A 25,891-nucleotide genomic window follows, 5' to 3' on the forward strand; every position below is an offset into this window, starting at 1 on the left:
TTGAGCTGTACGAGTTGCGCCTTGTGTGTCCGCTCGTTGTTGTATTTTGCGTATCCGCCTCGGATCCAGCCACCCCTGAGCGACGACTCGGGTAGCAACTCGCGCAACCATGGAGGGAGATATGGCCAGTCGGTATCAGATGATGGAGGAGCTGGGAAGTGAGTGGTTACCAACCGCCAAAAAAAAAAAGAAGAATTTGCAATGGGCATTTAACTGACGAGGAAATTGTTGTTGGCAGGCGGAAGCTTTGGGACTGTGTACAAGGCTATTGAAAAATCTACCGGGGAAATTGTCGCGATTAAACATGTACGCCCTCACGAGTGTGTGACCTGTTTTCGCTTCTCAATTGACCGTCTGGAAATGGTTTTAGATCGACCTCGAATCGAGCGAAGATGATATTCAGGAAATACAGCAGGAAATCTCCGTCCTGGCCACATGCGCAAGCCCCTACGTGACGCAGTACAAGGCGAGCTTTCTTCGGGGACACAAGCTGTGGATTGTCATGGAATACCTGGGTGGAGGATCTTGTCTCGACTTGGTAAATATGTCAATTGGTCGAGTGCGTCATTGGAACTCCGTGATCGCTAACTGGTATATAGCTGAAACCCGGTGTCTTCAGCGAAGCGCATGTTGCTATTATCTGCCAACAGCTGCTACAAGGCATGGAATATTTACATAGTGAAGGCAAAATTCACCGCGACATCAAAGCTGCCAATGTGCTTCTCTCCCACACAGGAAAGGTCAAATTGGCCGACTTTGGCGTCGCGGCCCAGCTTACCAACATCAAATCGCAACGCAATACCTTTGTCGGAACCCCGTTCTGGATGGCTCCTGAAGTAATTCAACAAGCCGGATACGATTATAAAGCGGACATTTGGTCGCTGGGGATTACCGCGATCGAGATGATCAATGGAGAGCCGCCCCATGCGAGTACGCACCCAATGAAGGTCCTCTTCCTCATTCCAAAGGAGCCGGCCCCTCGATTAGAAGGAAACGAGTATAGCAGCGCTTTCAAGGACTTTATAGCGCAATGCTTGACTAAGGACCCGGATCGGAGACCCAGCGCGAAGGAGCTTTTGAGGCACAAATTCATTCGCAATGCAGGGAAGACCGAGGCGTTGCAGGAACTCATCCAACGGAAGCAGGATTGGGATGCCGGCAAAGGTGTGAGGCAGAACGTCAAATACTATGCAGAGTCTCTGTGAGTTTTCGCCCTGGGGTTTTGAGTTGTCCATCCGCTAATCATACTCGCACAGCAATACTATCACGCGGCTGGAAGACGACGACGGATGGGTCTTTGACACTGTCAAGGCACCTCCCACGTCGATCCCAGAGGATTCGCAGGACCTAGTAGCTGACCGAGATACACGAGACCGTTTGTACGACGAAGCCTCGGAGCTGATGGACAATCTGCACATGTCCAGTCCGCCTCTCCCGCCGAAGCATGCCACGAACTCGACCGTGCGACGAACTCCAGCGGCTGACCGGAGTCCCTCTGTGCGACGGCCAAAGCGACGATCAAGTGGCGTAAAGCAGCCCCTGGGCGTCAACTTGACTTTTGGCAACAGCCCGTCAACAGTTCGCCAGTTCCGTCGGGTGTCGGATAAGACCGGGCCCGACACCTCGTACATAAACCAGTACCAAATCGCTGTTGATGAGAACGCAAGTCCCAAGACACTGTATTCGGATTCGAACAGCAAGGAGGCTCAGCTAGGGCGCCGAGCTTATAGCAAGGCCGTCGGCCTTGCTTGCCAGGAGGTCCTTGGCACTACCGCAGACCAGGAGAAAAGAGAAGCCATCTCAAGACTGGCGGAGGCCTGGAGCGACCTGGAGATGGTCGACCCCGAGGGACTATACCATATTCTCAAATCTATGAATGAGAAACTTCAAAGGTCGGTGATCGCAGATTCGCGTGTCCGTCACTAGCGTAACACTGACTGACTCTCGCCTCCTTTGCAGTGATTCGAAACTCGCAACTCTCGTCCCGCAAGCTCCACAACCCGAATCCCCACAGAGACCACGGCTCGTTTTAGCACAAAATAATCCACATCTGAAGAGCCACCGTCGCCGTCAGTCGTCAGCAGCGCCGGACTCCAATTGGCCGCCGGCGCAGCTGTCAACCCTTCCCGGTCAGCAGGTGCCGGGAATGGAACACACCAAGCAACTGTCGGATGTTCTTTACCAGCGTTGGTCCGACGGCCTTCGTAATCGCTGGCCTGGAATCTAATTCCATCTATCTACTCTTTGGCTGTCCTTGCTGGATCACTTTCCCTTTCGCTGTATAAAAGGTTCTGGGGCGTCACCGGCTTCGATATACGATGATCTTCTTCTCTACCGGTTTGCTGGTTTGCTATTTTTTTCTCGGTGTCTTTGGCATACAACTGTCGCTCTCAATGTCTCACTAGGGGCGTTCGTTCTTCACATGGCTTGTTTTCTGATGGGTTGAACTGCTGGTCGATGATACCCACTTCGAGAGCTGTCTCTGTCCTTTGCTGCCCTGGGTAAGCATGTATGGTAGATTATCTGCCTGCGGGCTTGACTTCTACTCAGCAGCTGGCCTTCTCTCTCTCTCTGTTTTTGGTTTGCATAAGGATTGGTCCTGGTGTTCCCATTTTTTGACTAGTTTCTGGTGAATCTGTTAATTTCTTCTTGTGTGACTATCGGAATTCCCCTGTCCAGCATTGTTTTTGTGATTACCTCTACTTCTGTTGATCATACACCCTGGGTCCTCGTGTGTCCTGCGTTGCGGAGCATTTTACTTCTGTTCTCTCTGTGATATATGTGTTGCTGGTCTTTAATTGTAGCTACTGTGATTCTTTCCTGTATGTTGTGTTTGTTGAGGCGTGAATATAGCGAGTCTTTTGCAAAATAATAATAACCCGATATATTCATTCATCGATCTGACTGTCGAACAGTCCTTCGTCTGCACGATGCATTCCTAAACGCTCAATTCCATCTCAGAGGGAGGTTGGCTCCGTGCGTGCCGCTGGACAGTGCACTATTCTTCAACATCAAGCCGCAAATGATGCTTCCTGAAGAATCACGTTGTATTGCTGTAAGACTTGATTACAGCCAACTTAATTACACATGGGAAACTGCCAATTGGAGCCACCAGACTCGAGGCGATCGTGCCCCTGAGTGGATGAAACACGGCCGTCCACGCTGGAGGCGGAAAGGATGCGCAGTGGGTGACCCGCCGCGCTCTTGACGTCCTCCTGAGTCGTCGCTCGTCAGGCTAAAGACTAGACTACGGGGAATTCTGGGCCAGGCGGTCTGTTGGTCTAGTCAATTAGACTGTTAAATTAACGTGGACTGCTTGGTTTGGATAGGGGAGACGAGGCTGTCCTCATATCTGTCCAGTGATGCTGTTTGGCCAGACCTCTCTGCATAATTTCTCCGAATCTTTCTTCCTTCTCTCCTTCCGTCGCTTCATCTCTTTGCTTCCTTCATCATCAGTCCATCGCTCTCATTTGGCTGGCCAATCCTCACGCTCATTTTGTCATGATCGATTCACTCCCTTAAGTACAATCGCTACGTTCTACGCTTTATTCTGTCCCCAAGATGGGGAGCTCCCCCGGAACGGGCGACGCGGAACCTGCGCCGGAAGCGTCCCAAACAATGTCGCCATCGTTCCAAAGTCAGCGGGACCTGCCAGCTGCCAGTGCTGAGGCTTCACCTGTGGTACAACGTCGTCAAGAACTTCAGCAGAAGCGATCGTCTGTTCCCCCCAGACCGAACGGTGCTGCTCGACACGCAAAACGTCTAACCCTCAACTTTCCTATCAACGTTGTTCCGGGTCTTGAATCCGATCCAAGCGTCGCTTCCCCTGAATCTATGACACCTGCCACATTCTCGGCGGCCCGTCCATCTCCTCTCCCTGCCGCTGGAACTCCGGTCGTGTTCGACGATCAGGATGATGGCTCTAGCCTCCTGACCGCCATTGCATCGCAGGAACGGAAGGTGTTGGAACTCCGCGAGGAGCTTCAGCGGGCGGAGGCGGAGCTGGATACTTTGAAGAAACAATGGGCTTCCTCGGAGAAGACGAAGAAACGCACGGAGATCAATCACCGAGCTGAGCCGTTGCTCCCTCTGCGGTCGCCTGACCGCGCGACCCATGACGAATCGAGCCAGCATCATAGAGAACGCAGTGCAGGCACAGCGGATGGCTCTTCGGCCGTGCAAGCTCGACTCAGCCGCGATCTCGACCGGCGCCAAAGCCTACGAGCTAATGTGAATGGCGGCTCCGCGATATCTGCGAATGGCCGGCGGGTGTTCCAGGGGTCTCATACGCGGGCGTTGTCGCTGCTCTCGCCCGTTAATGGTCCTGGTGTCAACCAGCAGTTTGATACTGATGCGGACGGCAACCGTGCGACCCGGACGCCGCGGTCGGCGACCTTGCCTTCTGTTGAACGCGCTGCAACGACCGAGATGAACGAACGGCCTACAGAGGATGTGATCTCTCAGTGGCGGAGAACCATGCCGCCGCCGTCTCGGGAGGCACTGGTGCGTACCGGCAAGCAGATGGCTTCAGATCTGAGAGAAGGCTTGTGGACATTCCTGGAGGACATTCGACAGGCTACCGTTGGAGAAGAGGGAATCAATGCCACTCAGTCGAGAGGAGTGCCCCCCGCGTCCCGAAGCAGAGACCGCTTGTCGGTGCAAGGAGGCAAATCATCGCGGTCACCGTCGTCCTCGCGGGGCAAGGCGGCAGGGACACAATTAACTGGTAAAGACACTAAATCGGCGGACATAGACGTGTCATTCTGGAGTGAATTCGGCATTGATACAGCTGGGCAGAAGTCCACGAAAGCTCGCGGAGCCTCAAATACCCCACGCGGGGCGACCGAACAAGAAACCTCCGACAACAATCTCGACGTTGAAGAGAACTGGGATGACTGGGATACTCCTCAACCTAAGAAGACGCACACCCCTTCGTCGAGCCGCTCCACGCTGCAGTCCAAGCACGACCAGTCTCCGATGACACAGAACAGTAGCCCTCGTACAAGTGGCAGGTATGCTATTTGATCTGCACCAGGCTTGAAACTCGCTGTCTGACTGATTGATATGCGCTGACTTGGATTAGTTTTGGAGACTGGCGCGCCACACAAGATGACTTCGTCCCCGACCCCAGCGTATCAGATGGCATTCCCTGGCCTGCAATCGCCAAATTCGCTCCCTCGAAGCTCACCCGGACGGCATCCAATCTCATGGCCGAATGGGAGCGCAGTCTTTCACCCTCGCCTGAGAGAAAGAATCAATCGAGCTCCCCGCCGCTCAATAAGGACGATAAAAAAGACTGAACCCGTCCGTGGGCTGTCCGACTGCATGACCCTTGACCTGATACATGTTTCTTTCTACTTCAGGCTACACTGTAAATACAAACATATATGGACATGCGCTCTACCTGGCTGGATCTCTGCATGGACCAAGTACAAAGTAACGCAGGGCTACGATTATCGTTTGAATACCCTTACGACCACAGCGTTTCTTCCCACCCAATTTTGTGGATTTGCCATTCTAAGCCTTCTTTTCTTCCTTCCCCTGGTCCCAAACGTGTTTGATGAAGCCCAATTCCGACACGGATTATGTACGAGGATATTATGTGTACATATGTTTCGCCTTTATATTTCTATAAATTTTGCAATTAGATGCGAAGCAACCAAATTCTTCTCCAGCTCGATAAACATCCCGACAATAGAGCGGTATTGAAGGCGAACATAGGCCAGATCATGTGACATATTGCGCTTTTGGCCGCTGCACTACGCCGTAAAATAAATTTGTTTTCGCCATCTCCGCAAAATGTCCGAGGTTGATTATCTTGAAGTCAGCGCTTGATTCCCATTTAGCGACTATTTTCTCCTTTCTTTGCGCGAATTCTACTAGCAGAATTTCTGCGCATACACAGCACTCGGGAGCTTCTACGCCGAGACACACTCCCTAATCCACCATGAGCTTTCCAGGAATGACTCCGCCCATCGGCGGTATGGGAGGAGCAAACAATATGCAGGGCATGAGTGATCAGGAGCAGGCAATGGTCAAGGCGGTTCGTTCGCAGACATCATCTTCTACCGGCGTACCTGCTAACATAAACCACAGATGCACGCAGCAATGGAATCCTGTCCCGTCAAGACCGCCATCTCCGGTACAATGGGTTTTGCGCTTGGCGGTGCCTTCGGCTTGTTCATGGCTAGTGTATGTTGTCCCGATGCCCCCAATTCAAAAATACAGAAGAAGTTGTCTGACCGTGTCTCTACTTCTAATAGATGTCCTACGACTCCGCATTCACCCCCCAAGGAGCCGCGCTCTCCGACCTCCCCTGGCGCGAACAACTCCGCCGCGGATTCAAAGACATGGGCGCCCGCTCCTGGTCGTCGGCCAAGAACTTCGGTATCGTCGGTGCCCTCTACGCCGGCACGGAGTGCTGTATTGAGGGACTGCGGGCGAAGAACGACCTTACGAACAGCGTGGCGGCCGGTTGCATCACGGGCGGGATCCTCGGTGCAAAGGCTGGTCCGCAGGCGGCGGCTGCTGGCTGCGTTGGCTTTGCGGCTTTCAGTGCGGCGATTGATGCGTATATGAGAATGCCCTCGGAGGAGTAGTGCTTCACTTGCTTCGCTTGCTATGCGGTGTCACTATTCTGTTTTGAACAGATGGTTGCTTTGCAAAACGTGTATAAACATTGGCGCGGCGTTGGGTTGTTATTGTGATTTGATTGGGATAGATATGGGCAGCATCTCCGGCGTTCCTGGTGATTTTGTTTTGTCAATGCGGATGAGTGTGCTATGTCCGCGCGTGCATATACTCCGCTTCTGCACTTTGTGCATATGTTAGATCTTGAGTGGGCGCTGACTTAGTTGTATGGTATGGTTGCGACTCGCAACTCAAGTGTACTATATCTACACAGTGATATGGTTATAGAAGGGTGTGGATACAGGCATAATACTCCAATCTGCATGGCTGACCATTACGCTGCTTTTGAACTCTCCAAAGAACCAGTAGAAAGTAAAGAAACAAATACAATATCAACTTGATCTCAAGAAGATTGTACAAGAACAGATTTTGGTTTTTATCCTATGAACAGCACGACATTCCCCGTTGCGCCACGAGATTGCACGTTGGCTTCACCCATGACGTAGGGGGGCAACACTATATATTTACATAACATCCGCAAACACAGACACGGGACAACAATGTCAACTGCGCCTTCTATTATCCATAGAGATGACCTGTACGGTAAGTCTCAATACCATCAAAACATAATCAATCTCTAACTCGATCTACGGAGTAGCAAGTCGAGTATTCCGTCGACAAGCCGCTGAACCGGGAACCACCGGTGAAGCAACTCGTCTCGAGGTATGCGCCTTCCATCCTCGACTGTCATCGTAGTACAGGAAACGGATAAAAACAAGGATAAGGATACTGAAAGTATAAAGCTTCCTCACACCAGCTGATATCTCCTATGATCGCAACCACGGCCCCGTCCCCCATCTCTCGGCGGATTCTCATACAGTGCACGTCGACGGCTTAGTCTCAAACCCTCTCACCCTATCTGTCCAGCAGTTGGCAAGCGAATTCCCGCAGCATGAAGTCGTCTGTGCGCTGGAATGCGCTGGCAATCGGCGACACACGATGCGCACCATGCTGAAGGAAGTGCAGGGTATTGATTGGGGGGATGCAGCCGTCATGAATTGTAAATGGAGGGGGCCGAGATTACGGGATGTGTTGCTTGCCGCTGGGGTCAGGGAGGACGCAGCCGGTCTGCATGTGGAGTTTTCGTGCTATCAGGTCAAATGTCAGGAGGATGAGTGGTTTGGGGCCAGTGTGCCGCTGGAGAGATGTTTGAGGGAGGACAGGGATGCGATTTTGGCCTTGGAGGTGCCGTTTCCTCGTTCCCTTTATCGTTCCTTGGAGGGAGACTGAAGGTGGAACAGATGAATGACGCTCCTCTCCCCGTGAACCACGGGTATCCCGTGCGTGCTATCCTGCCTGGCATTGTTGGCGCGAGATGGGTCAAGTGGCTGGACCGCATCACTGTCTCGGAGCATGAGTCGCCGAACTTCTACCAGCAGCATGATTACAAGGTCCTGCCGCCAGCGGCCGTCGATCACGAATCCGCGCGGCCGTTTTGGGAGCAGACACCCCCCATGTCCGATATGCCTATCAACTCTGTTGTGGCGGTCCCGGAAGATAACGCGACGGTTGTTTTGTCGAGTTCTGAGTTTATGGAGGTGAAAGGATATGCTGTTCCGCATGGTGCGGATGGACCAGTTACTCGCGTGCAGGTTTCAGTGGATGGAGGGAGGACGTGGGTAGATGCCAAGATTGAGGAAGCTGGGCAGGGGAATAGGCGATGGTGCTGGGTGTTGTGGACGGCAGTTGTGTCTCCTGAAAGAGGAACGGGAAGGGAGGTGTTAAGCCGAGCGTTTGATGCTGCCGGGAATGTACAAGTAGAACATTCGCAGTGGAACCTGAGGGGTGTCGGGTATAATGGATACGGGCGAGCGAGGAATCTGACAATCATTTAGTGCAAGAAAGACTTTCGAGTTATCCAAGAGTTGTATGGCAAGGCAGACTCTTTGATTGACTGAAGGACAGACATAACGTAAATCGTAAAGTATATTGCACTGGTCTAATCACTATACATACAGCCAATCATGGCAACACAACGTATTTCTCCAGGTGCTTGGGAATCGAGCTTCTGAGGCCCTTGCTCTGAAGCCAGGTGTTAGAGAAAAGCCGGTCAGCATACCGGTAGGCACCATCGCACAGAATGGTCACCACATTGCTACCCTTGGGGAGCTTCTCGGCGACCTCCTTGGCGGCGACGACGTTGAGAGCGGAGCTAGCGCCCAGGTAGAGGCCCTCCTCATCAAGACAGCGGTAAACCATCTCAATGGACTTTTCGTCGCTGATGGTGAGCGATCCGTCGAGCAGATCGATGTCGGGCTGCAGATTGTCGGTGACACGACCCTGACCGATGCCCTCTGTGATACTGCTCCCAGTGCGCTCGATCAGGTTTCCGCCGCTCTGGATGTAGCTGTGGAGAACACTGCCCGGAGGATCGGCAAGGAAGCACTTCACGCGGCCATCGCTGGCGGTCTTGAGGTATCGCGTGATACCAGCCAGGGTGCCTCCTGTTCCAGTAGCGCATGTGAACGCATCGACCTTTCCATCCGTTTGAGCCCAGATCTCGGGTCCAGTCGTCTCAATGTGGGCCTGGCGGTTGGCGGTGTTGTCGAACTGGTTCGTCCATACGGCATTTTCCAGCGACTCCGCATGTCTGCGCGCCTGGTGGTTATAATTTTGAGGATTGTCGAATGCAACAGCGGGCACAGGATAGACCTCGGCACCCAGCAGACGCAGCAGGTCAATCTTACCCTGAGACTGAGTGTTCGGCATGTATATGACAAGCTTGTAGCCTTTGGATCGGCAGACATGCGCCAAACCAATGCCGGTGTTGCCAGCTGTCCCCTCAACGACTGTACCGCCTGGTTTCAATAGACCCTGCTCTTCGGCGTGCTTGACGACGAACAGCGCCGCCCGATCCTTGACGCTGCCACCGGGGTTCTGGAACTCGGCTTTGCCGAAGATATTGCGTCCGGTCTCCTCAGAAAGTCGCTTCAATCGGATGAGAGGGGTGTTTCCAATAGCTGCAAGAACAGAGGCTGATTAGCATGCTGCAATTGCTCTATCACCGTGAGATGTCCATTGCGGTACTCTATACCTTCCGTCAACCCGTTCACGACGCCTTGAGCTCTGGATACCCGCTCATGATATGCGGTCGATGCCTCTACGGCGCGGAGGGCAGTTGTGCCAAACCGGCGTACACTTTGTCGAAACATGCTTCCCAGTAGCCCACAGGTACTCCAGAACACCCGTCAACGGTTTGCACGCCGGAGAAAGACGAAATGATTGCGAGTATAAAGAACCCTAGATTCTCGGACGCCGAGGATCGGCATTAGTCATCTTCAATCACGTGAACTATGGCGTGATGAGGCTTGTAACAAGTAGTTGGGCATATGGAGCCAGCCATTTCCTCTTGTGTGGAGTTGGTCTGCGCAATATAAGATGAGTTTATAATAGGGTGATATGAGAGGAAACCAAGTAAAGCAGTCTGTTTCGTGGCCATGTGGTTGTTCAGGTAGATTGATGTTTGTACCCCTCCAGAGATACGTAGATGCACGGAAACCACGTGCCAAAAGCCCTAGCCCTTATCTCAGTGCTTCCCGTTTGGGCTGTTTGTTTATCCTTTGGGCCCCGTGACAGCGATCTGCGTTGGGAGTGGTACCTCCGCTCTGCTGAAAGACGGCGTCCATCTTGACCACGATTCGTATCCAGTCACACAACTGATAATATACAGCAATAAATGAGATGCAGATGACTACTCTGAGATGATTCAAGTCCTTTTCATTTGACAGAATTGTATACCGTCTCTCACTACCAAGCAGACATGCCTGGTCGAGTTTCCGGCCGTTCGACCTCTGCGCCGACACGCAGGTCGTCGGCTCAGCCCTCAGCATCGGGAGGTCGCGCCGGGTCTGTGACCCCGTCCTTTGCGATTCCAGAGGAACCTGCTCCGCCCGAAGCATCGCCTAACCTACGTCGCGATGTTTGTTTGATTTTTGCTGACGCCCAGCGTTCAACGACCGGTCACCGAAAGCTCGTGGTGCGATTAAGGAAGCTGCAGGAGATATGCTGCGGGATTTCTGCGAAGAAGACGAAGAAGGATGGCAAGGACCCTGAGGTTCGGGAGGAACTTTTGCTGCCGGGCGAAGAAACAATTCCGGAGAAGGAGATCAACGTAGAGGTTGGTCGCTGTTTGCTGCGCATACTGCCGATAAAAAAGACCGAGCCAGTTGGCGATCGAATTCTGCGGTTTGTTGGAACTTTTCTATCTCACGCGACTGAGAAAGATGCCGAAATCTTCGCCGCCGGGAATGACGAGGATGACATGCAAAATATCATCGAGACCCCGACTGCCCGACTGGCGACTCATCTGATCAGCGTTGTTGTGCCGTTGTTGGCGGCAAAGGACAAGATCGTCCGTTTTCGCGCGACACAAATTGTCACCCACATTGTCAATTCTCTCGAAACAATCGATGATGATCTCTACCATACCATTCGACAGGGACTATTGAAACGAATTCGAGACAAGGAGCCTTCAGTGAGGGTACAAGCTGTGCTGGGGCTTGGACGCCTGGCAGGAAACGAAGAAGAAGACGACGATGACAACGGCGACAGCTCCAAAGCCCTCCTCGAAAAGCTCATTGACATTATGCAGAATGACACAAGCGCTGAAGTGCGAAAGACCTTGTTGCTCAATCTGCCTCTAGTGCCCGCGACTCTCCCGTATCTGCTCGAACGTGCACGAGACCTCGAAGCAACTACCCGACGAGCTTTATATTCCCGCCTACTTCCCACTTTGGGTGACTTCCGCCATTTGTCGCTTTCCATGAGAGAGAAACTGCTTCGTTGGGGCCTTCGAGACCGAGATGAAAGTGTCCGAAAGGCCACTGGAAAGCTGTTCTACGACCGCTGGATTGAAGACTGCGCTGGCACAAACAACGATTCCGAAAGCGGTCCTTCCACCCAGCGCTCTCCCCCAAACATCCCGGCACTGCTGGAGTTGTTGGAAAGAATTGATGTAGTCAGCTCCGGGATGGATTCCGGAATCGCGCACGAGGCTATGCGCAGCTTCTGGGAGGGCCGCCCCGATTATCGAGAGGCGGTTGTTTTTGATGAGCCGTTCTGGGAATCCTTGACGGCCGAGTCAGCCTTTATTCTACGATCATTTAACGACTTCTGCCGTGTCGAGAACGAAGGAAAGTTCGATAGTCTCGCCGACGAGAAGATACCTGAGGTGACAGCCTTCGCGCATTTTTTTAAAAAATACATGACCGAGCTCCTACAAAGGAAGAAAATGGCCAAGGATACTAGTGAAGCCAACGATGACGACACGGTTGAGAACGAATTTATCGTTGAACAACTATTACATATCGCCATCACACTGGACTACAGTGACGAGGTCGGCCGCCGGAAAATGTTCTCTCTCCTTCGCGAGTCGCTAGCCGTGCCCGAGCTACCTGAAGAGTGTACCAAGCTCACTGTCGAGACCTTGAGATGTGTGTGCGGACCAGCGGCTGCGGCTGAGAGCGAATTCTGCAGTGTCGTCCTCGAAGCTATTGCCGAAGTCCATGACACTATCGTGACCGAAGATAGTTTTGTTTCAGCCAAGTCTGAAATCAGCGATGCGACCTCCAGCCGCCAACGGTCTGAAACCCCAGCAGACAGCGATGCTGAAGTCCCCTTCAATAAGGAGGAGGCAAAGGCCAAAGTTTTGCGGGAGATCGTGGTCAATATGAAATGTCTGCATATTGCCCAATGTATGTTGCAAAACGTGGAAGGCAATCTGCAACAGAACATGAACCTGGTTACTATGCTCAACAATTTGGTTGTGCCAGCGGTCCGAAGCCACGAGGCTCCTATCCGTGAAAGAGGTCTAGTGTGCCTTGGTCTCTGCTGCTTGTTGGAGAAGGTGAGTTCTGTAAACATTACCATATTTCCCAACAAAGTGCTGATCCATTATCCCCCGGGTTCCCAGACTCTCGCCGAAGAGAATATGACGCTCTTCATCCACTGTTATAGCAAAGGCCACGAAGGCCTGCAGGTCACCGCCTTACACATTTTGTGTGATATGATAACGACGCATCCCTCGCTACTCGCCCCTGTCCCGCAGTCTGACGGGGAAACCGTTTCCCCGCCAGCATTCCAGAAGCCACTGCTCAAGGTTTTTGCAAGAGCCCTGAAGGCTAGCTCTCCGAACAGTGTCCAAGCCGCTGCAGCCACCGGCCTTTCAAAGTTGTTGCTCACAAATACTTTTACGCCGTCTGGAGCAAACATTCCACCGGCCATCCAGGAGTACAACGAGTCCGCTGTGGAGACCCTCTTGCAATCCCTCATTGTTTCGTTCTTCCACCCACGTACTCGGGATAACCCAGCCTTTAGACAAGCGTTGGCCTATTTCTTCCCTGTTTACTGCCATTCCCGCTTGGAGAACACCCAGCACATGCGAAAGGTGACCGTTCCCGTTATCCGTGCGGTTCTCAATGCGGCGGAGGAGTACTACTCCCTAGAAGCCGAGGAAGATAGTGATGGCGAGATTGATGAGACTGTTGGGCAGAGGGAGGTGAAGGCCCTGATGGCAGGTGTCGTGGGCATGCTTGCAGAATGGACGGATGAGCGGAGAGTGGTGGGCCTGGGTGGAGAGAAAATTCTGGCGGGCGTTCCGACGAGCTCCAACGCCTGTGGATTCGTGCACTTGGCCCTGGTGAAAGATATTCTGGAGCGCGTTCTGGGAATTAGCACCGGTCCCAACCGGTGCTCCAAGGAAGAAAAGAAGCTTCTATTCTCACTGTTGAGCAAGCTTTATATATCTCCTCCTGTGGTACCATCGCGATCTGGGTCTAGGATCCCCGAAGGCGATGATCAATTCCGCTCCAGCACCCAGAGTGCCAGTGGGGGTGAAATCTCCCCCGAGAATGTGGCTCTTGCCCAGGAAGTTAAGGAATTACTGGACGAAACTATCAAAGAGGGTGTGGCCGCCGAAGCAGCGGGTCGAAATGCGCTTGTGAAGGTGAAGAATGCTGTTCTCAAGCTTCTTGCAGCTGCGCAGGGCACCAGTTCCGACAGTGTCAGGCCGCGTGAAGGCACCGAGGAACCCGAAAGTGATGCCATGAGCATCCGCTCTGGCAGTGTCCGGCCGTCCATTGAGCACCCAGGCAAACGCCGGCGGATAGTCTCAGTAGAGCCCAGCATTATGGAGGAGGATGAAAACGATGACAGTCGAGGAACGATCATCAAGTCTGAAACTCATGACGACTGAGGGCGTAGGTCACCTGGTGCTCGACTCATTTCTTTCTCTTGCGCCGGCGTTGAATGATGGTCACGGTTTGAGGATGGGATGGGTTATGACATGGTTATGAGGTTTTCGTGTAATTATTGATTTGGTCTATTGGTGTATATGATTGACGCTGCTTCATTCCAATCTACTGCACCTCTTGGTTTCTCGTGATGATCTACCTTTGATACGGTGGATGCTGACTACTGTGAAATATGATTACTCTATTAAATAAGATACACAAAAGTGTCCCTCGGATACGAGACTGGCCGACCCAAGGATTGGGAGGTTCAGTCAAGAGACACTCCGAATTGAATTTTCTTGACTTTGAATTTTAAATAACCTTGTCAATGGCATGAAATGGCTGACAGGTCTGTCCCGTCCTGGTTGTCCAATAAGACTTCGCCCGTCTATATCGTTGCTGTCACTGAGAGATTGGAGTACATAGGGTGGAATTCAAGTCAATCCGTGTGTCTCAGTCTTAAATGCTCTATCCCTCTGTCTTTCTACCTATATTTCAAGATTTGCGTTGCGATTATCTTCTGACGGGTCAGCATAATACCTCTTACACTGATAATATATGCAAGGAGCGCTAGCTCCCAGGTAGACTACGTGTATTAAGACTAAGGACCAGGATAGAAACTTGTTTGCTAAATAGGTTAGTATTTCTATATGATGGACACTGTCCGTCAACTTATTTGGCAAGGATTGACATCTATTATCAAGAATAAAAAAAAGGCATCTCTGCGAAATGATTTTTTCTCTTCCATATTATCGAGAGTCGGACCAGTTACCAGGTCCTCTTCCTGAGCAACATGAAATCGATCACGCAGTGCGGAGTCTCCCCACTATTCGCAATCCAGATTATGGTGGACGTCTTGTGGTAATTAGAGACCTGTATGTTGTCAAATATGGGCGATATGTCGCTGAAAATGAGGGCTATGCGTTGCTTTTCATTGAGCAGAAGCTTTCCATCCCGGCACCACGACTTTACGCCATGTATCGAAATAAGGACAAGCTCTATATTGTCATGCAATATATTCCAGGAAGCACCTTGGGCCACCTATGGCCCACCCTTCCAGAAAACGATAAAACTTCCCTGCTGGGCCAACTTCGATCCATTTTCGCAGACATGAGATCGCTCCCTTCTCCCGGATTCTATGGAAGTGTTGCACAAGGGCCTGTTCCTCATCGATACTTCTTCTCGCAAGACGGCAGTCCTGCAATCACAGGCCCTTTCACCAAAGAAGAGGATTTCAGCAAAGCCATTGCTCTTCGTTCTAGGCAAATTTGGAGTGATAGGGCTAGACATGGCTGGACGTCTGACTTTCTGGCTCGACACCTTCCATCTGCTCTCAGCGGCCATCAACCCACTTTCACCCATGGAGACCTATACAGAGAGAATATCCTTGTCGAGAAAGACAAAAATTCCACATCAGGCGTTGGGGAATATAGAATCGCCGCTATCATTGATTGGGAGACGGCTGGCTGGTACCCTTCGTACTGGGAATATGGTTATATCTTTCCTCTTTTCCAATGGGTCGACGACTGGCCAGAAAGCGTGGAGAGGATACTCGACCCTTGGCCTTTGGAAGCCGCACTGTTACGATTCGTGCAGGAAGACTTGGAATTTTGACGTGAAACGAGAGGAAAGTCGGTAGACTTGAGGACGAACATATCTGGCTACATTGGTCTCGCTATCATTCGAGTCGCTTTCGTAAACCGCATAGTACCACGGGCTGGCAAAGCCGTACCAAATCCATCCGCTTCTCTCCTGTTCAATGCGTCCTCATTGAAAAGTTGTCGTGTATAAATGGGTGTTTCTAAATGATCTTCGCGCTCGACTCAGGGGAAGGACGACGATGCATCCTTGACCAGCTACGCGGAACAGAGCAAGTATAAATCCCCCTTCAACGGATTTACCCTTGTTGTTGCCAGCCCTCCGATCAGCATGCCCCGATCTGGGTAAATTAAATAGGAAGACGATAATACCATGTAACCTGAATGTCATTGAACAGTTCCACATCCCAAGATAGTACGACACATCTAGCAGTGGTGACGAGATCCTCGAGAATATGCTGAGAAAATGGTTGCCATTTTTATTAAGGTATACAAGGAGCATTCATTCCAGTGGTCTCGCTAGCTCTCAGGTGCATCTACTAAGACTAAGGACCAGGATAGAAACCTGTTTGCTACCTTGGTTAGTACTTGTGCATGATAGGACACTGCCATGGTATGATGTCTAATAATATCAATACATCCGCCTTATTAATTATATCACTTTACCCAATGCCACTAGCTGGAGCTACAGTACTTACCTTAGTTTCAAATTCCCCATCATGCCATATGTTGATATTTTATTGGTTTATTGAGACTATTCAATTGGATTTACGGCACAAGGCCATCACCCGTCTGCGGACGCAGCGTGGACACCAACAGGAGAATGAACCCGGTATTCCATTATAAGTAAATCAGTGTCCTCCGGTTTTATCCTCAAAAGGCCATGCCTTCTCCCACAACACCCGTTCCTCTGGAGTTGTCGATTCTCGATCTAAAAACCTCTTTTTGGCAAGCTCAACTCTTCTGACGACTTCATCATAATCGCCAGGAGATACAGCTCCATTCCAGCCTGTATATACTCCTATTTCATCGATCACTCGCGCTTTCCTCTCGATGTCCCTCTCCCATTTGGCGTACTCCTCGCTCTGTTTATCCAGGTCATGTTGCGTGTAGTTCAGGGGACATGGTACGCTTGGATAGCCGTGATGATCCTCCCCGACCAGCTGTTTCCATACATCATCTCTCGTGACGTCGGCGAGAAGCTTTTGGACATAAGGCTCCCCATCGTCGAATATGGACCCAATTAAACTTAGTATCTCAGACTGCAAAGTTTCCCGGTACTCAAATGCGCGAATCAATTCTGGGGCTTCTTTATAGACTTGCGTCTCATAGTAAAGCCAGAGTGTCTGTGCGAGGAAAAGCTCCTTAGCGGCTTTTTTATCTTGGGCATTAAGCTCTTCGATATTCTCTGGCAGAGTAGGCTGTATGAACCGCTCTGGCTTTGGACCGTCATACTCTATGAGAGACGGATGATGGGCGACAAGAAACATCGGATAAATAGGGATCGCTTGCCAGTCGATGATACTGGTTATTTGGGTAGGGTTGTCTTTGTCAACGAAGATGTTGTCTGTGTGTAGGTCGTTGTGCCAGATTATGCCCATATTGAGTGCATCGTCTTTTGGTAGGATGTGTTGATAGATCTTGAGAAAGTCCTGTAGGACGGAGACTTTTGCCTCTTTTGTAGGACGGTAGCCACCAGGCCCATTGAAGATACCCTGTTGGCAATCTCGAGGAAACTCAGAAAATTTGTTCAGACAGGCTAGTTCCCGCTGAACTAGCGCATTCATGGTGCTCTTCGTACTTGACCCTGGTGGGAGATGGTATCAGCCTAACTAGCACGTAGTTAGAGAGATGAGATACCTTACAGGGTCCCCTATGCACATCGACTTCCCCTCGTCTGTCATCAAACCACGCTCGCCCTGTTGTCGGTCCGATTGCGAAGGTATCATCAATTTTGATACTTTCGGACTCTGAGACGTCTTGACAGCGGTATAATGAACCGTGAAATGGGAACTTTGCCCGAGAGAGTGTGGAAGTAATGGAACCAATCTGCTTCGTTATAGACAGTTTGTCCCGCGGCTTCAGGCTTTCCCACACGCGACCAAGCTCGATACCTTCGGCCTTCTCCATGATGATATACTCTGAGCCTAGTTTACTCCCGACAATCCGCGAGCAATATGAAAGGACTCTAGGAACAGGAAGTTGAAGATTCTCTCTTGCCTTTAAAGATGTTAGCTTAACTGAGTTATTTTTATTGACTGTTCGCTTCGTCCGAAGCTGTGGGATTTCGCACATATTGCATTGTTGCCACTTCTGACGCAGTAGTATAGTGGCTAGCTCCTGCGTTGGGGTTTGGGATCTTAACAACTAGCTGCAGTCCGTCTTGCATGGTAACAAGAAAAGCCTTGTTAAAGTTTCCCTCTGGCAGCTTCGAGACGTTGATGCAAACCGCATTGTCTCCGGCGGCTTCCTGCGCAACTTGTATTAGAGCATTCAGGTTGAATGAAACATGTCTGCTTCGCAGCTGCTGTTCTTCATTCCAGATCCATCGCTGAGCTGAGTAGGTGTAGAGGTCCTCCACATTACAATCTAAGACCTTGTGAGCATGCGACATTTACTGTCATGAAGACACGATACCGGATATTTTTGTTTCAGAGATTTGCCCTGCCCGCCTCATAATAGACAGTGGTCGAGAAACAGTTGCATGTAAACGTAAATAATCAACAATAGAGGGGAAGCATGGTTTCTTTCCGATCCTTAATGGCATTTCAATTGTGATTTCTCACCAGGATGTAGGATTGTCATTCAGTTTTCAAGGATCCTGGCCTCGGACACTGTGTATCCCAGAATTATCACGTGATGCTGATGCCTTTGCGACTGCTGCACTGGGTAATTTCCCACTAGCTAGCTCCTTTGGCCAGAGAAAACCAACCACTGCTTGGCGGTGGAATCAGTGAATGAATACTTAATATTTCGCACGGAATGATAAATAATAGGTATCACATGTATGCTGATGGAATGTTTATATTAAGCCCAGCGGCAGTGTGATGTAGCTCTGTCTAGCACAAGTACAGAGTACCTTAGTATTATTAACCAATGGGCTCTGTAAAAATACCTTAACTTAGTAAGTGGGCGCTAAGGTACTAAGGAACTACCTATGTGATTTGGGCACAATGCAGCCTCATGCATGGTCATCACAGGCGGCTGTGTTTACCTAGTAGAGGGTATGATCTATTTAAGGATGCTACCATCATGTATAATGCTTAATAGAATCATGTTCCATATCTTCCCTGACATCAGAATTCTTCTATCTTAATCCTCTTCATTGACTCTATCACAACACTTGTAGGCAATTGCTAAAGGTACCACTGTCCATATATGTCAATTCATAAAATCCATAAGCATAAACTTATACGAAGACAGGATGGCGTCTACGATCAAGAGGGCTCTGCGGAGCTTGTTTGCTGAGGCAAAGAAAAGCGAAACAGCAATGAAAAAGATCCTCAATCCACCGCAGGACGACTCTTTTGCTGGAAGCCGTATCTATCCCGCGCGGCATAAGAAGAAGGATGAAGACTTTGGTATCCGAATCGACCGAGGACCATCTGTTAAGGACAAACCTAACATGGTCAATATCAATTTACAAATCAATTCGAATGCCGGAAAGAAGTCTCTGCAGCAGCTGGTCAAGAAGCATGGTTCCCATAAGAAGTTTGTGACTGTCCAGGTGGACTCACAACAGGAAGTGACGGCGGAAAATATGGACAAGCTTCAGGAAAAGATTGAATCTGAGATTGATAAGATAGATGGTATTTGATGTAAAGTATCAGTCCGACTATCCCAGTTCTTGCTGACCTTGTACCCATCGATAATCTCAGAGGAAGTTGTTGGCAGCCGTACAATAATAGCTGAGACGACCAGGAAGCATACACTGAGCTATCTTTGGTTTATAGCCACTGAGAAAGAGAGATGCGGATTGTTTAGTAATGGCTCGGGATAATAACTAGCTCTTGCATATGTCAGTCGCATAGTGACTACCTTACTCACTTGTTAATGAACAGCAGTCGCCTACCCCTCATCTGCCTCTGGCACTGACAATAATATAGAGTAGAAATAGGAGAAATGAATACCTCTTTAGCTTAGGGAGAACTAAGTAGTCACATCCAAATCACACATGTTTTTCTTCGCAATGTTATAACTTCCTAGAACCACAAGATAAAACTACTATCCCATAGGCTATAGCAAATCTAGATGAATTGGGATTCCTGATTACTCCCATTCTGATCCTTATTAGCTGCATTTCTGAGCTCTGTCATTAACTGCTTCCAGTAGTCTATCTATCCATCTGTGTCTGCTGTCACTGGTGTATCTCCGCTGTCTTTCCCCTCAGACCCGAAACTTTTCTTTTTTTTTATTTAATCTCGACGCTCCACCACCACACCAAGAAACCACCAAACGGACTCGTCCTTCACTACGGGCTACCTTAACTAAGGTACCTTGACCAACTACCTTACTACTAGCTCGGCCCGGGGCCTTTCTCTTCCCTTCTCTCACCTCTCGCTCTCGCTCTCTCCTCTCAATCTCCCCCTCCCCTCAATCCTCCTTCTCCTTACCCTTCAATTCCTTGTCCTGTTTTTTCTGCTTGCTCATTTTCTTATTTTTCTTTCTTTTTTTGGTTTGCATCTTAAATCACGACCAGATAAACTGTCGTGATTTAAGATCCTCTGCAGCTTTGCAGAGACTTTTTTTTCCCACTTCTTTCCCCCATTCACTCCCGTCCCGTTGTCCCCTTTCCCTCGCCGCTTCGTTGGCAGTGAGAGTGGAAAAGAGACAACAATCTGAGAGATGGCAACCGTCTCAGCACCTACCCCTAAGCTGGATCGCTACATTGTCATCCACGTCGCAACCACCTGCGATGAACATGGCGTCTACGTCACCAAAGATTCTGCAGAGGTGATCGAATTGGGGTGGATTCTGTTGGATACCAAAACCTGCGAGGAGGTGGGCTCTATTTTTCTGAATCAACAACACTCGGCCTTTTTCCCTCTCCCCTCCTCCTTGCGCCTCACTCCCCTTTTCCCCTCGCAGTGGCTAGGCCACCACCACCGCTGTCCGTCCGCATGTCGCTGACTTGGACTTTTGTTATCTCCTTAGCTTCATCGCGAAAGTGTTCTCGTCAAGCCCGTCAACACTCCCATTACGCCTCTTTGCAGTAAGTGGTTCTTTTCTTTTCTTTTTTTGTTTTAATCTATCCATCTACCCAATTTCAACCGAACACGCGTTCTTCTTGAATTTCGATCCCCCTGCTCCTGCACAGTTTCCCATTCACTGGATGCATCAGTCTGTTGGTTCAATGGCTGACAGTGTCTGACAGCAAGCCTTACAACTCTGACATGGGAACACGTCCGCTCGGCAGGTACCTTCCGTGACGCAATCAACCGCTTCGATGCCTTTGCCCAGGAACACCTCATCAGCAAGAATCTCGAGTTCGCCTTTGTGACGTTGGATTCGTGGGATCTCCGAGTGCAGTTGCCCCGTGAGGCTCGTGACAAGGCCGTCGTTCTTCCCCCATATCTTCAGCACTCACGGACCTTTGACCTCCGCACCGAGTACCAAAGATGGCAGACTCATCACCCCGAGTCTCTCCCTTTCGGTCCCAGCTCCCTTTCCAACATCTGCGCTGCGCTTGAAGTCGAACCTGTCCAGTCCTCCGCTCCGATCAAGCATAACCTCCCATTCCACCTTCAGGCATTGGCCCCCGCCTCTCCTCGCCGGGCAATGGAGGAGGCCATCACTTTGGCTCGCGTTCTCCGCGGATTGATTCGCAAGTCGCAGCCGCCGCACGAGCACCCGGAGATCTTGACTCGGCCCATGGATGCCAGAGCAGATGTTCGTGCCTTTTTGACAGAGCGCAGCAAGGTTCTCCATCTGAGCGGTCTGCCCCACGACACTACACAGTCGGAATTGGAAAGCTGGTTCACCCAGTTTGGTGGTCGTCCGATCGCTTTCTGGACTCTCCGGACGCCGGATCAACATAAGCCCACTGGCACGGGCTTCGCCGTTTTCTCATCCCACGAGGAGGTATGTACTCTTCAGCTTCTCCCTCTTTTGTCTTTTGCATGATCCTGACGCTGGATGGTAGGCTGCTGAAAGCCTCTGTATGAACGGCCGCGCCTTGAACGAGAAGGCCATCGAGGTTTCCCCCTCTTCCAGTCGTGTCCTGGACCGTGCTGCTGAGATCTTGACTCCCTTCCCGCCGTCCAAAAATCGTCCCAGACCGGGCGATTGGACCTGCCCCTCCTGTGGCTTCTCCAACTTCCAGCGCCGTACGGCTTGCTTCCGCTGCTCGTTCCCCGCAATGGCTGCTGCTCCTGACCCGATGGGTTATGGAGCTTACGGCTACGGTCCCCCATCCATGATGCCCTCGCACATGGGCCATGGCCACGGAATGGGCCACCCTCGTGGTATGGGTGGTAATGGTGGTGTGGTTCCCTTCCGTGCTGGCGATTGGAAGTGCGGTTCCGAGGGCTGTGGCTATCACAACTTCGCCAAGAACATCAACTGCTTGCGTTGCGGTGCTCCTCGCTCCGGGGCTGCCGTTGTCGCTGACTCTGCGTTCCCCTCCCCCATGGACCCTCCGGCTGGGTTCGGCATGGGCCCCAGCTCCATGACCAGCACCCCTGCTCCTGGTCCCTTTACTTCGGCAGCTGGTGGATTTGGCGGTTTCAACCAGCAATTCGCAGCGCCCCCCAACAACTATGCTTTGCCTTCAGGTCTCGGTAGCGCCCCTGGGGCCTATCCACCGATGGGTCAGATGAATGCCGGCTATGGCTCCACCAATGCCTCGCATACCACCTCATCTTTCTCCAACCCCGCCACCCAGGCTGCTTTCAGTGGAGCTGATCACACCACCACGACGAGCGCCTCGAATGGCGGATTCTATGCGACAGACGGGTCAAATGACCCCTTTGCCTTCCTTTCAACTGGCTTGGGCGGCTTGACCGTATCTGACGACGCCCACTCCCGCCGTAATGGCACCGGCGCCAGCAAGTCCCCTGCTTAAATAAAGCGGGTACACCTCTTGGGTAACGCCGAGACCACAGATGGTTTCTCATCAGCCCGATTCCCCCTCGCCTCAGTGGTTTGTCAATATGAAGGTCTGAGTCTGTTGGTATATGTAACGGTTGATATTCGTTGACTGCGTTTGTATAAGGGAATCTGCAGTTCTGGTGCATAGGTTGGGAGGAGCAGGCCGGTAGCGTGTCGTCGTTTCATCCTCGTGTTTGTTTTTGTTAATCTTTCACATTGTCTCGCAGCCTTTCTGGTCCACCACTTTTCGGCATGTTTTACTATTGCGTCTTTGGAAGCGATGTTTGAGGGTATAGAGAACTGTCTTTGGTACAGCCGAATGGCAGATGGGCAAAGGGGCGCTTTTATTCGTCGATTGTCCTCGACTGGTTTTGATCATCATCCTTCACTTTGGGTCGGTTTGAGCTTCGCGCATTCTTCTCATGGGGCATATTTCGACGGAGCTTCTTTTGTTCTCCAAGCGCATGACTTCGGTCGAGCATTGCAACCAGTGGTGGACGCTCAAACTTGGCATTGCATTCTAGATATTGCTGTTTCTTCTGCACTCGGAATTACTGGAGAATCATGGTATTGATTACGGATGGGATACAATGGGATGGACTCTCGTTGGGGGTGTTGGGGTATTTCTTCTGCGTCAGCAAAATTTCAACACATTTGGGACACATGTGAGGCACAAAGATCGGGTATTGCGAGTGCAAGAAGATTGTTCTATATGTCTATAATTCCTTCCTTCCCATTATGTTGTCTTTTGGCCAACATTGTTTAAAATATGAAAAGTCGATGTTATGCTGTAAACCAACTCTTGAGGATTGCTTTGGCACCAGCACAGCTAAGCCGCTAATCAGCTGTTCCAAGCATTCGCATACTTCCAATTATATGTAGAATTCATTATTTCCAGCTGGTTAAAACGATAGAATGGCTGTTTAATAAGTTTGGACTGACATATATCTGTCATGGAAGCTTGGTTGATGTAGCAAATAGCCGCGCGCCAAGCGTCTGGGAGCTCTGAGGCAACCGCGGGACTCGCGTTCACCTCTATCCCGTCATCACCCCAAGGTCGGAGATACAATCCTCAGCATTCAGCGAACAACATTACGAGCCATCCACTTACGTCCTTGCCAAACCTTTCTATCGCCATTTCTTTCATTCTGTACCTATCTCCTCTGGACGCAGCACTTCTCACAGCTCACAATGTCGGGATATGACCGAGCTCTTTCAGGTAAGGCAGCTTAGCTACCCTAGCTTCTTGCATCATTGTTCTAGAGGACAACTTATTCTGACAGAGATGTAGTGTTCAGGTATGCGATGGTATATGTTAGAGCTCTAGAAACAGCTTTCTGACCATAGTAACAGCCCCGACGGGCACGTCTTCCAGGTGGAATATGCCATGGAAGCTGTGAAGCGAGGTAGCTCAATCTGTTCTTCTGAAGCTCCCAACGTGATACTGGACAATCTCACGCTGACCCATTTCTGCGCCGAACAGGAACCTGCGCCGTCGGAGTAAAAGGCAAAGATGTCGTCGTCCTGGGCTGCGAGAAGCGGTCTGCCCTTAAGCTTCAAGATACCCGCATCACACCGTCGAAGATTGCCCAACTGGACAACCACGCCGTTCTCGCTTTTGCCGGACTGAACGCCGACGCCCGTATTCTCATTGACAAGGCCAGATTAGAAGCCCAGTCGCACAGACTGACCGTCGAGGACCCCGTTACCATTGAATACATTACCAAATACATTGCTAGTGTGCAGCAACGGTACACGCAGAGCGGCGGTGTCCGGCCTTTCGGTATCAGTACTCTGGTTGTAGGATTTGATCCCAATGATAAGGTGCCTCGACTATACATGACCGAACCTTCGGGGATCTACTCTGCTTGGTAGGTGGCTTCTTGGCTTGAGGCGAGTGACTTTGTTGGGTTAGGAATCTTGCTGACTTGGACACTTACTCTACAGGAAAGCAAATGCTATTGGTCGTTCCAGCAAGACGGTGCGCGAGTTTCTTGAGCGGAATCACCAGGACGATATGGACCGGGAACACACGATCCAGCTTACCATCAAGTCGCTGCTGGAGGTGGTGCAGACCGGCGCCAAGAACATCGAGGTGGCCATCATGGCTCCCGGCAAGACGATTGAGATGTTGCCTGACGACCAGATCGAGGCCTACGTCAAGAACATAGAGACGGAGAAGCAAGAGGAGGCCGCGAAGAAGAAGACTGGCCGGACTGGGACCACAACGGCGGCCATCCTGACGCGGCCCGGCGGCGGAGAGACTGGCGAGTCGACCCGGGAGTCGGCTGACTGAGACTCCATACGGGCCATGTGCAACTACGAGACCTGACTACCACTTTTCTCCTTTGAATTCATGAGACTTGCGCAGCGTCATGCCCCTGAAGAAATGTGCACTATATTGTAGAACCAACGAGTGTGTGCAACAGGTAGTCTATAGTGAATCTGTTTGGATGGGGAGAATATGCAAGCATTAGATCGTAATTTTCGTAAACCATCGTGATCGATCCAACTCAGCCTAGCCGATCCGATATATCCTTGAAATTGAATATCGACTTTTCCTGGTGTTCCCGCACACGGTCGTCCTTGATCATTCTAAAGCGCGAAAGTCAGCACCATCCCATGGAACCGCATACAACAATCTTTCAAAGGGGGCACCAGACGAAATAAACGTACCTAGAATTAATCCGAGCATCATCACCCTCAACCTGCAACGCAGCCTTGGGCGTCACAGCGTCGATCACAAAGTGGTTATCGCAGTGCGGGCAGTACTCGTCACTACGCGTAATCATCAGCACCTGACATCCTCGCCTGAGAGCCCTCGGGAGTCACAAGCGCACTCTCCGGGCACGCTGGCCATTGAGCATGAACACACCTCTCATCGAACTCCGTCGCGTCCTTCCGGAAACACTTCTTGCACTTTTTACATGCGAATATCTAGGGATAACGGTTTAGAGGCTGATTTCGCGGGTAGCGGGGTGTTGTGGGAATACCATCTCGGTGGATTTGGTGAGCGGGTGGGTTTCTTGTTCAAGGTGGCATTCGGCGCAGTCGAACCATTTTCGGCCTGGCAGGATGAGGATGGTGAGTATTGAGGATAGCTCTGGGTTTGCGAATGCGTGTGGTGTGGTGTGGTGTGGCTTACAGCAGGGAGAGCGGATGGCTACTTGGGCGTTGAGGACGTGTTTGCTGTGCGGTGGTTAGAGGGAGTATACGGTGGTGGTGATCGGAATGGGACGTACCACATTGTGAGGAGTAAATGAGGGTGATATGGAATGGGAGTGA

General features: G+C 50.9%; 12 protein-coding genes across 12 annotated transcripts; 9 read left to right on the plus strand and 3 right to left on the minus strand.

Moving 5' to 3' along the window:
- Nucleotides 1–109: 109 nt before the first annotated feature.
- On the plus strand, nucleotides 110–2,227 carry Aspvir_004820 (STE20 family serine/threonine-protein kinase; the record flags this gene model as incomplete). The annotated part of the gene is made up of 6 exons (XM_043268042.1): nucleotides 110–158; nucleotides 239–306; nucleotides 371–538; nucleotides 600–1,201; nucleotides 1,257–1,892; nucleotides 1,960–2,227. The coding sequence occupies 6 exons, from the start codon at nucleotides 110–112 to the stop codon at nucleotides 2,225–2,227; spliced, it is 1,791 nt and encodes a 596-aa protein (XP_043123977.1).
- Nucleotides 2,228–3,561: 1,334 nt separating this feature from the next.
- On the plus strand, nucleotides 3,562–5,300 carry Aspvir_004821 (DUF4048 domain-containing protein; the record flags this gene model as incomplete). Its single annotated transcript, XM_043268043.1, has 2 exons — nucleotides 3,562–5,012; nucleotides 5,084–5,300. The coding sequence occupies 2 exons, from the start codon at nucleotides 3,562–3,564 to the stop codon at nucleotides 5,298–5,300; spliced, it is 1,668 nt and encodes a 555-aa protein (XP_043123978.1).
- Nucleotides 5,301–5,947: 647 nt separating this feature from the next.
- Aspvir_004822 (translocation channel protein TIM22) lies at nucleotides 5,948–6,599 on the plus strand (the record flags this gene model as incomplete). The annotated part of the gene is made up of 3 exons (XM_043268044.1): nucleotides 5,948–6,043; nucleotides 6,097–6,192; nucleotides 6,264–6,599. 3 exons carry the CDS (start codon nucleotides 5,948–5,950, stop codon nucleotides 6,597–6,599), a joined length of 528 nt encoding a protein of 175 aa, XP_043123979.1.
- Nucleotides 6,600–7,190: 591 nt separating this feature from the next.
- On the plus strand, nucleotides 7,191–8,525 carry Aspvir_004823 (putative sulfite oxidase; the record flags this gene model as incomplete). Its single annotated transcript, XM_043268045.1, has 4 exons — nucleotides 7,191–7,233; nucleotides 7,293–7,353; nucleotides 7,434–7,875; nucleotides 7,932–8,525. 4 exons carry the CDS (start codon nucleotides 7,191–7,193, stop codon nucleotides 8,523–8,525), a joined length of 1,140 nt encoding a protein of 379 aa, XP_043123980.1.
- Nucleotides 8,526–8,652: 127 nt separating this feature from the next.
- Nucleotides 8,653–9,842, minus strand: Aspvir_004824 (cysteine synthase A; the record flags this gene model as incomplete). The annotated part of the gene is made up of 2 exons (XM_043268046.1): nucleotides 8,653–9,650; nucleotides 9,725–9,842. The coding sequence occupies 2 exons, from the start codon at nucleotides 9,840–9,842 to the stop codon at nucleotides 8,653–8,655; spliced, it is 1,116 nt and encodes a 371-aa protein (XP_043123981.1).
- A 608-nt stretch (nucleotides 9,843–10,450) lies between these two features.
- Aspvir_004825 (condensin subunit YCG1) lies at nucleotides 10,451–13,882 on the plus strand (the record flags this gene model as incomplete). The annotated part of the gene is made up of 2 exons (XM_043268047.1): nucleotides 10,451–12,535; nucleotides 12,602–13,882. The coding sequence occupies 2 exons, from the start codon at nucleotides 10,451–10,453 to the stop codon at nucleotides 13,880–13,882; spliced, it is 3,366 nt and encodes a 1,121-aa protein (XP_043123982.1).
- Nucleotides 13,883–14,648: 766 nt separating this feature from the next.
- Aspvir_004826 (aminoglycoside phosphotransferase family protein) lies at nucleotides 14,649–15,533 on the plus strand (the record flags this gene model as incomplete). Its single annotated transcript, XM_043268048.1, has 1 exon — nucleotides 14,649–15,533. The coding sequence occupies one exon, from the start codon at nucleotides 14,649–14,651 to the stop codon at nucleotides 15,531–15,533; it is 885 nt and encodes a 294-aa protein (XP_043123983.1).
- An 835-nt stretch (nucleotides 15,534–16,368) lies between these two features.
- On the minus strand, nucleotides 16,369–18,131 carry Aspvir_004827 (phosphotransferase family protein; the record flags this gene model as incomplete). Its single annotated transcript, XM_043268049.1, has 3 exons — nucleotides 16,369–17,324; nucleotides 17,383–17,737; nucleotides 17,811–18,131. 3 exons carry the CDS (start codon nucleotides 18,129–18,131, stop codon nucleotides 16,369–16,371), a joined length of 1,632 nt encoding a protein of 543 aa, XP_043123984.1.
- Nucleotides 18,132–18,941: 810 nt separating this feature from the next.
- Aspvir_004828 (uncharacterized protein) lies at nucleotides 18,942–19,334 on the plus strand (the record flags this gene model as incomplete). Its single annotated transcript, XM_043268050.1, has 1 exon — nucleotides 18,942–19,334. One exon carries the CDS (start codon nucleotides 18,942–18,944, stop codon nucleotides 19,332–19,334), a length of 393 nt encoding a protein of 130 aa, XP_043123985.1.
- A 1,028-nt stretch (nucleotides 19,335–20,362) lies between these two features.
- Aspvir_004829 (putative RNA binding protein (Arp)) lies at nucleotides 20,363–22,580 on the plus strand (the record flags this gene model as incomplete). Its single annotated transcript, XM_043268051.1, has 4 exons — nucleotides 20,363–20,518; nucleotides 20,672–20,729; nucleotides 20,892–21,598; nucleotides 21,660–22,580. The coding sequence occupies 4 exons, from the start codon at nucleotides 20,363–20,365 to the stop codon at nucleotides 22,578–22,580; spliced, it is 1,842 nt and encodes a 613-aa protein (XP_043123986.1).
- Nucleotides 22,581–23,797: 1,217 nt separating this feature from the next.
- Nucleotides 23,798–24,902, plus strand: pre6 (proteasome core particle subunit alpha 4; the record flags this gene model as incomplete). The annotated part of the gene is made up of 5 exons (XM_043268052.1): nucleotides 23,798–23,825; nucleotides 23,898–23,904; nucleotides 23,960–24,012; nucleotides 24,090–24,477; nucleotides 24,554–24,902. 5 exons carry the CDS (start codon nucleotides 23,798–23,800, stop codon nucleotides 24,900–24,902), a joined length of 825 nt encoding a protein of 274 aa, XP_043123987.1.
- A 217-nt stretch (nucleotides 24,903–25,119) lies between these two features.
- On the minus strand, nucleotides 25,120–25,853 carry Aspvir_004831 (uncharacterized protein; the record flags this gene model as incomplete). The annotated part of the gene is made up of 5 exons (XM_043268053.1): nucleotides 25,120–25,201; nucleotides 25,283–25,384; nucleotides 25,482–25,543; nucleotides 25,600–25,795; nucleotides 25,849–25,853. The coding sequence occupies 5 exons, from the start codon at nucleotides 25,851–25,853 to the stop codon at nucleotides 25,120–25,122; spliced, it is 447 nt and encodes a 148-aa protein (XP_043123988.1).
- Between the last annotated feature and the right edge of the window lie 38 nt (nucleotides 25,854–25,891).

The sequence above is a fragment of the Aspergillus viridinutans genome (assembly GCF_018404265.1).
Source record: "Aspergillus viridinutans IFM 47045 DNA, scaffold_2, whole genome shotgun sequence".
Lineage (NCBI taxonomy): Eukaryota > Fungi > Ascomycota > Eurotiomycetes > Eurotiales > Aspergillaceae > Aspergillus > Aspergillus viridinutans.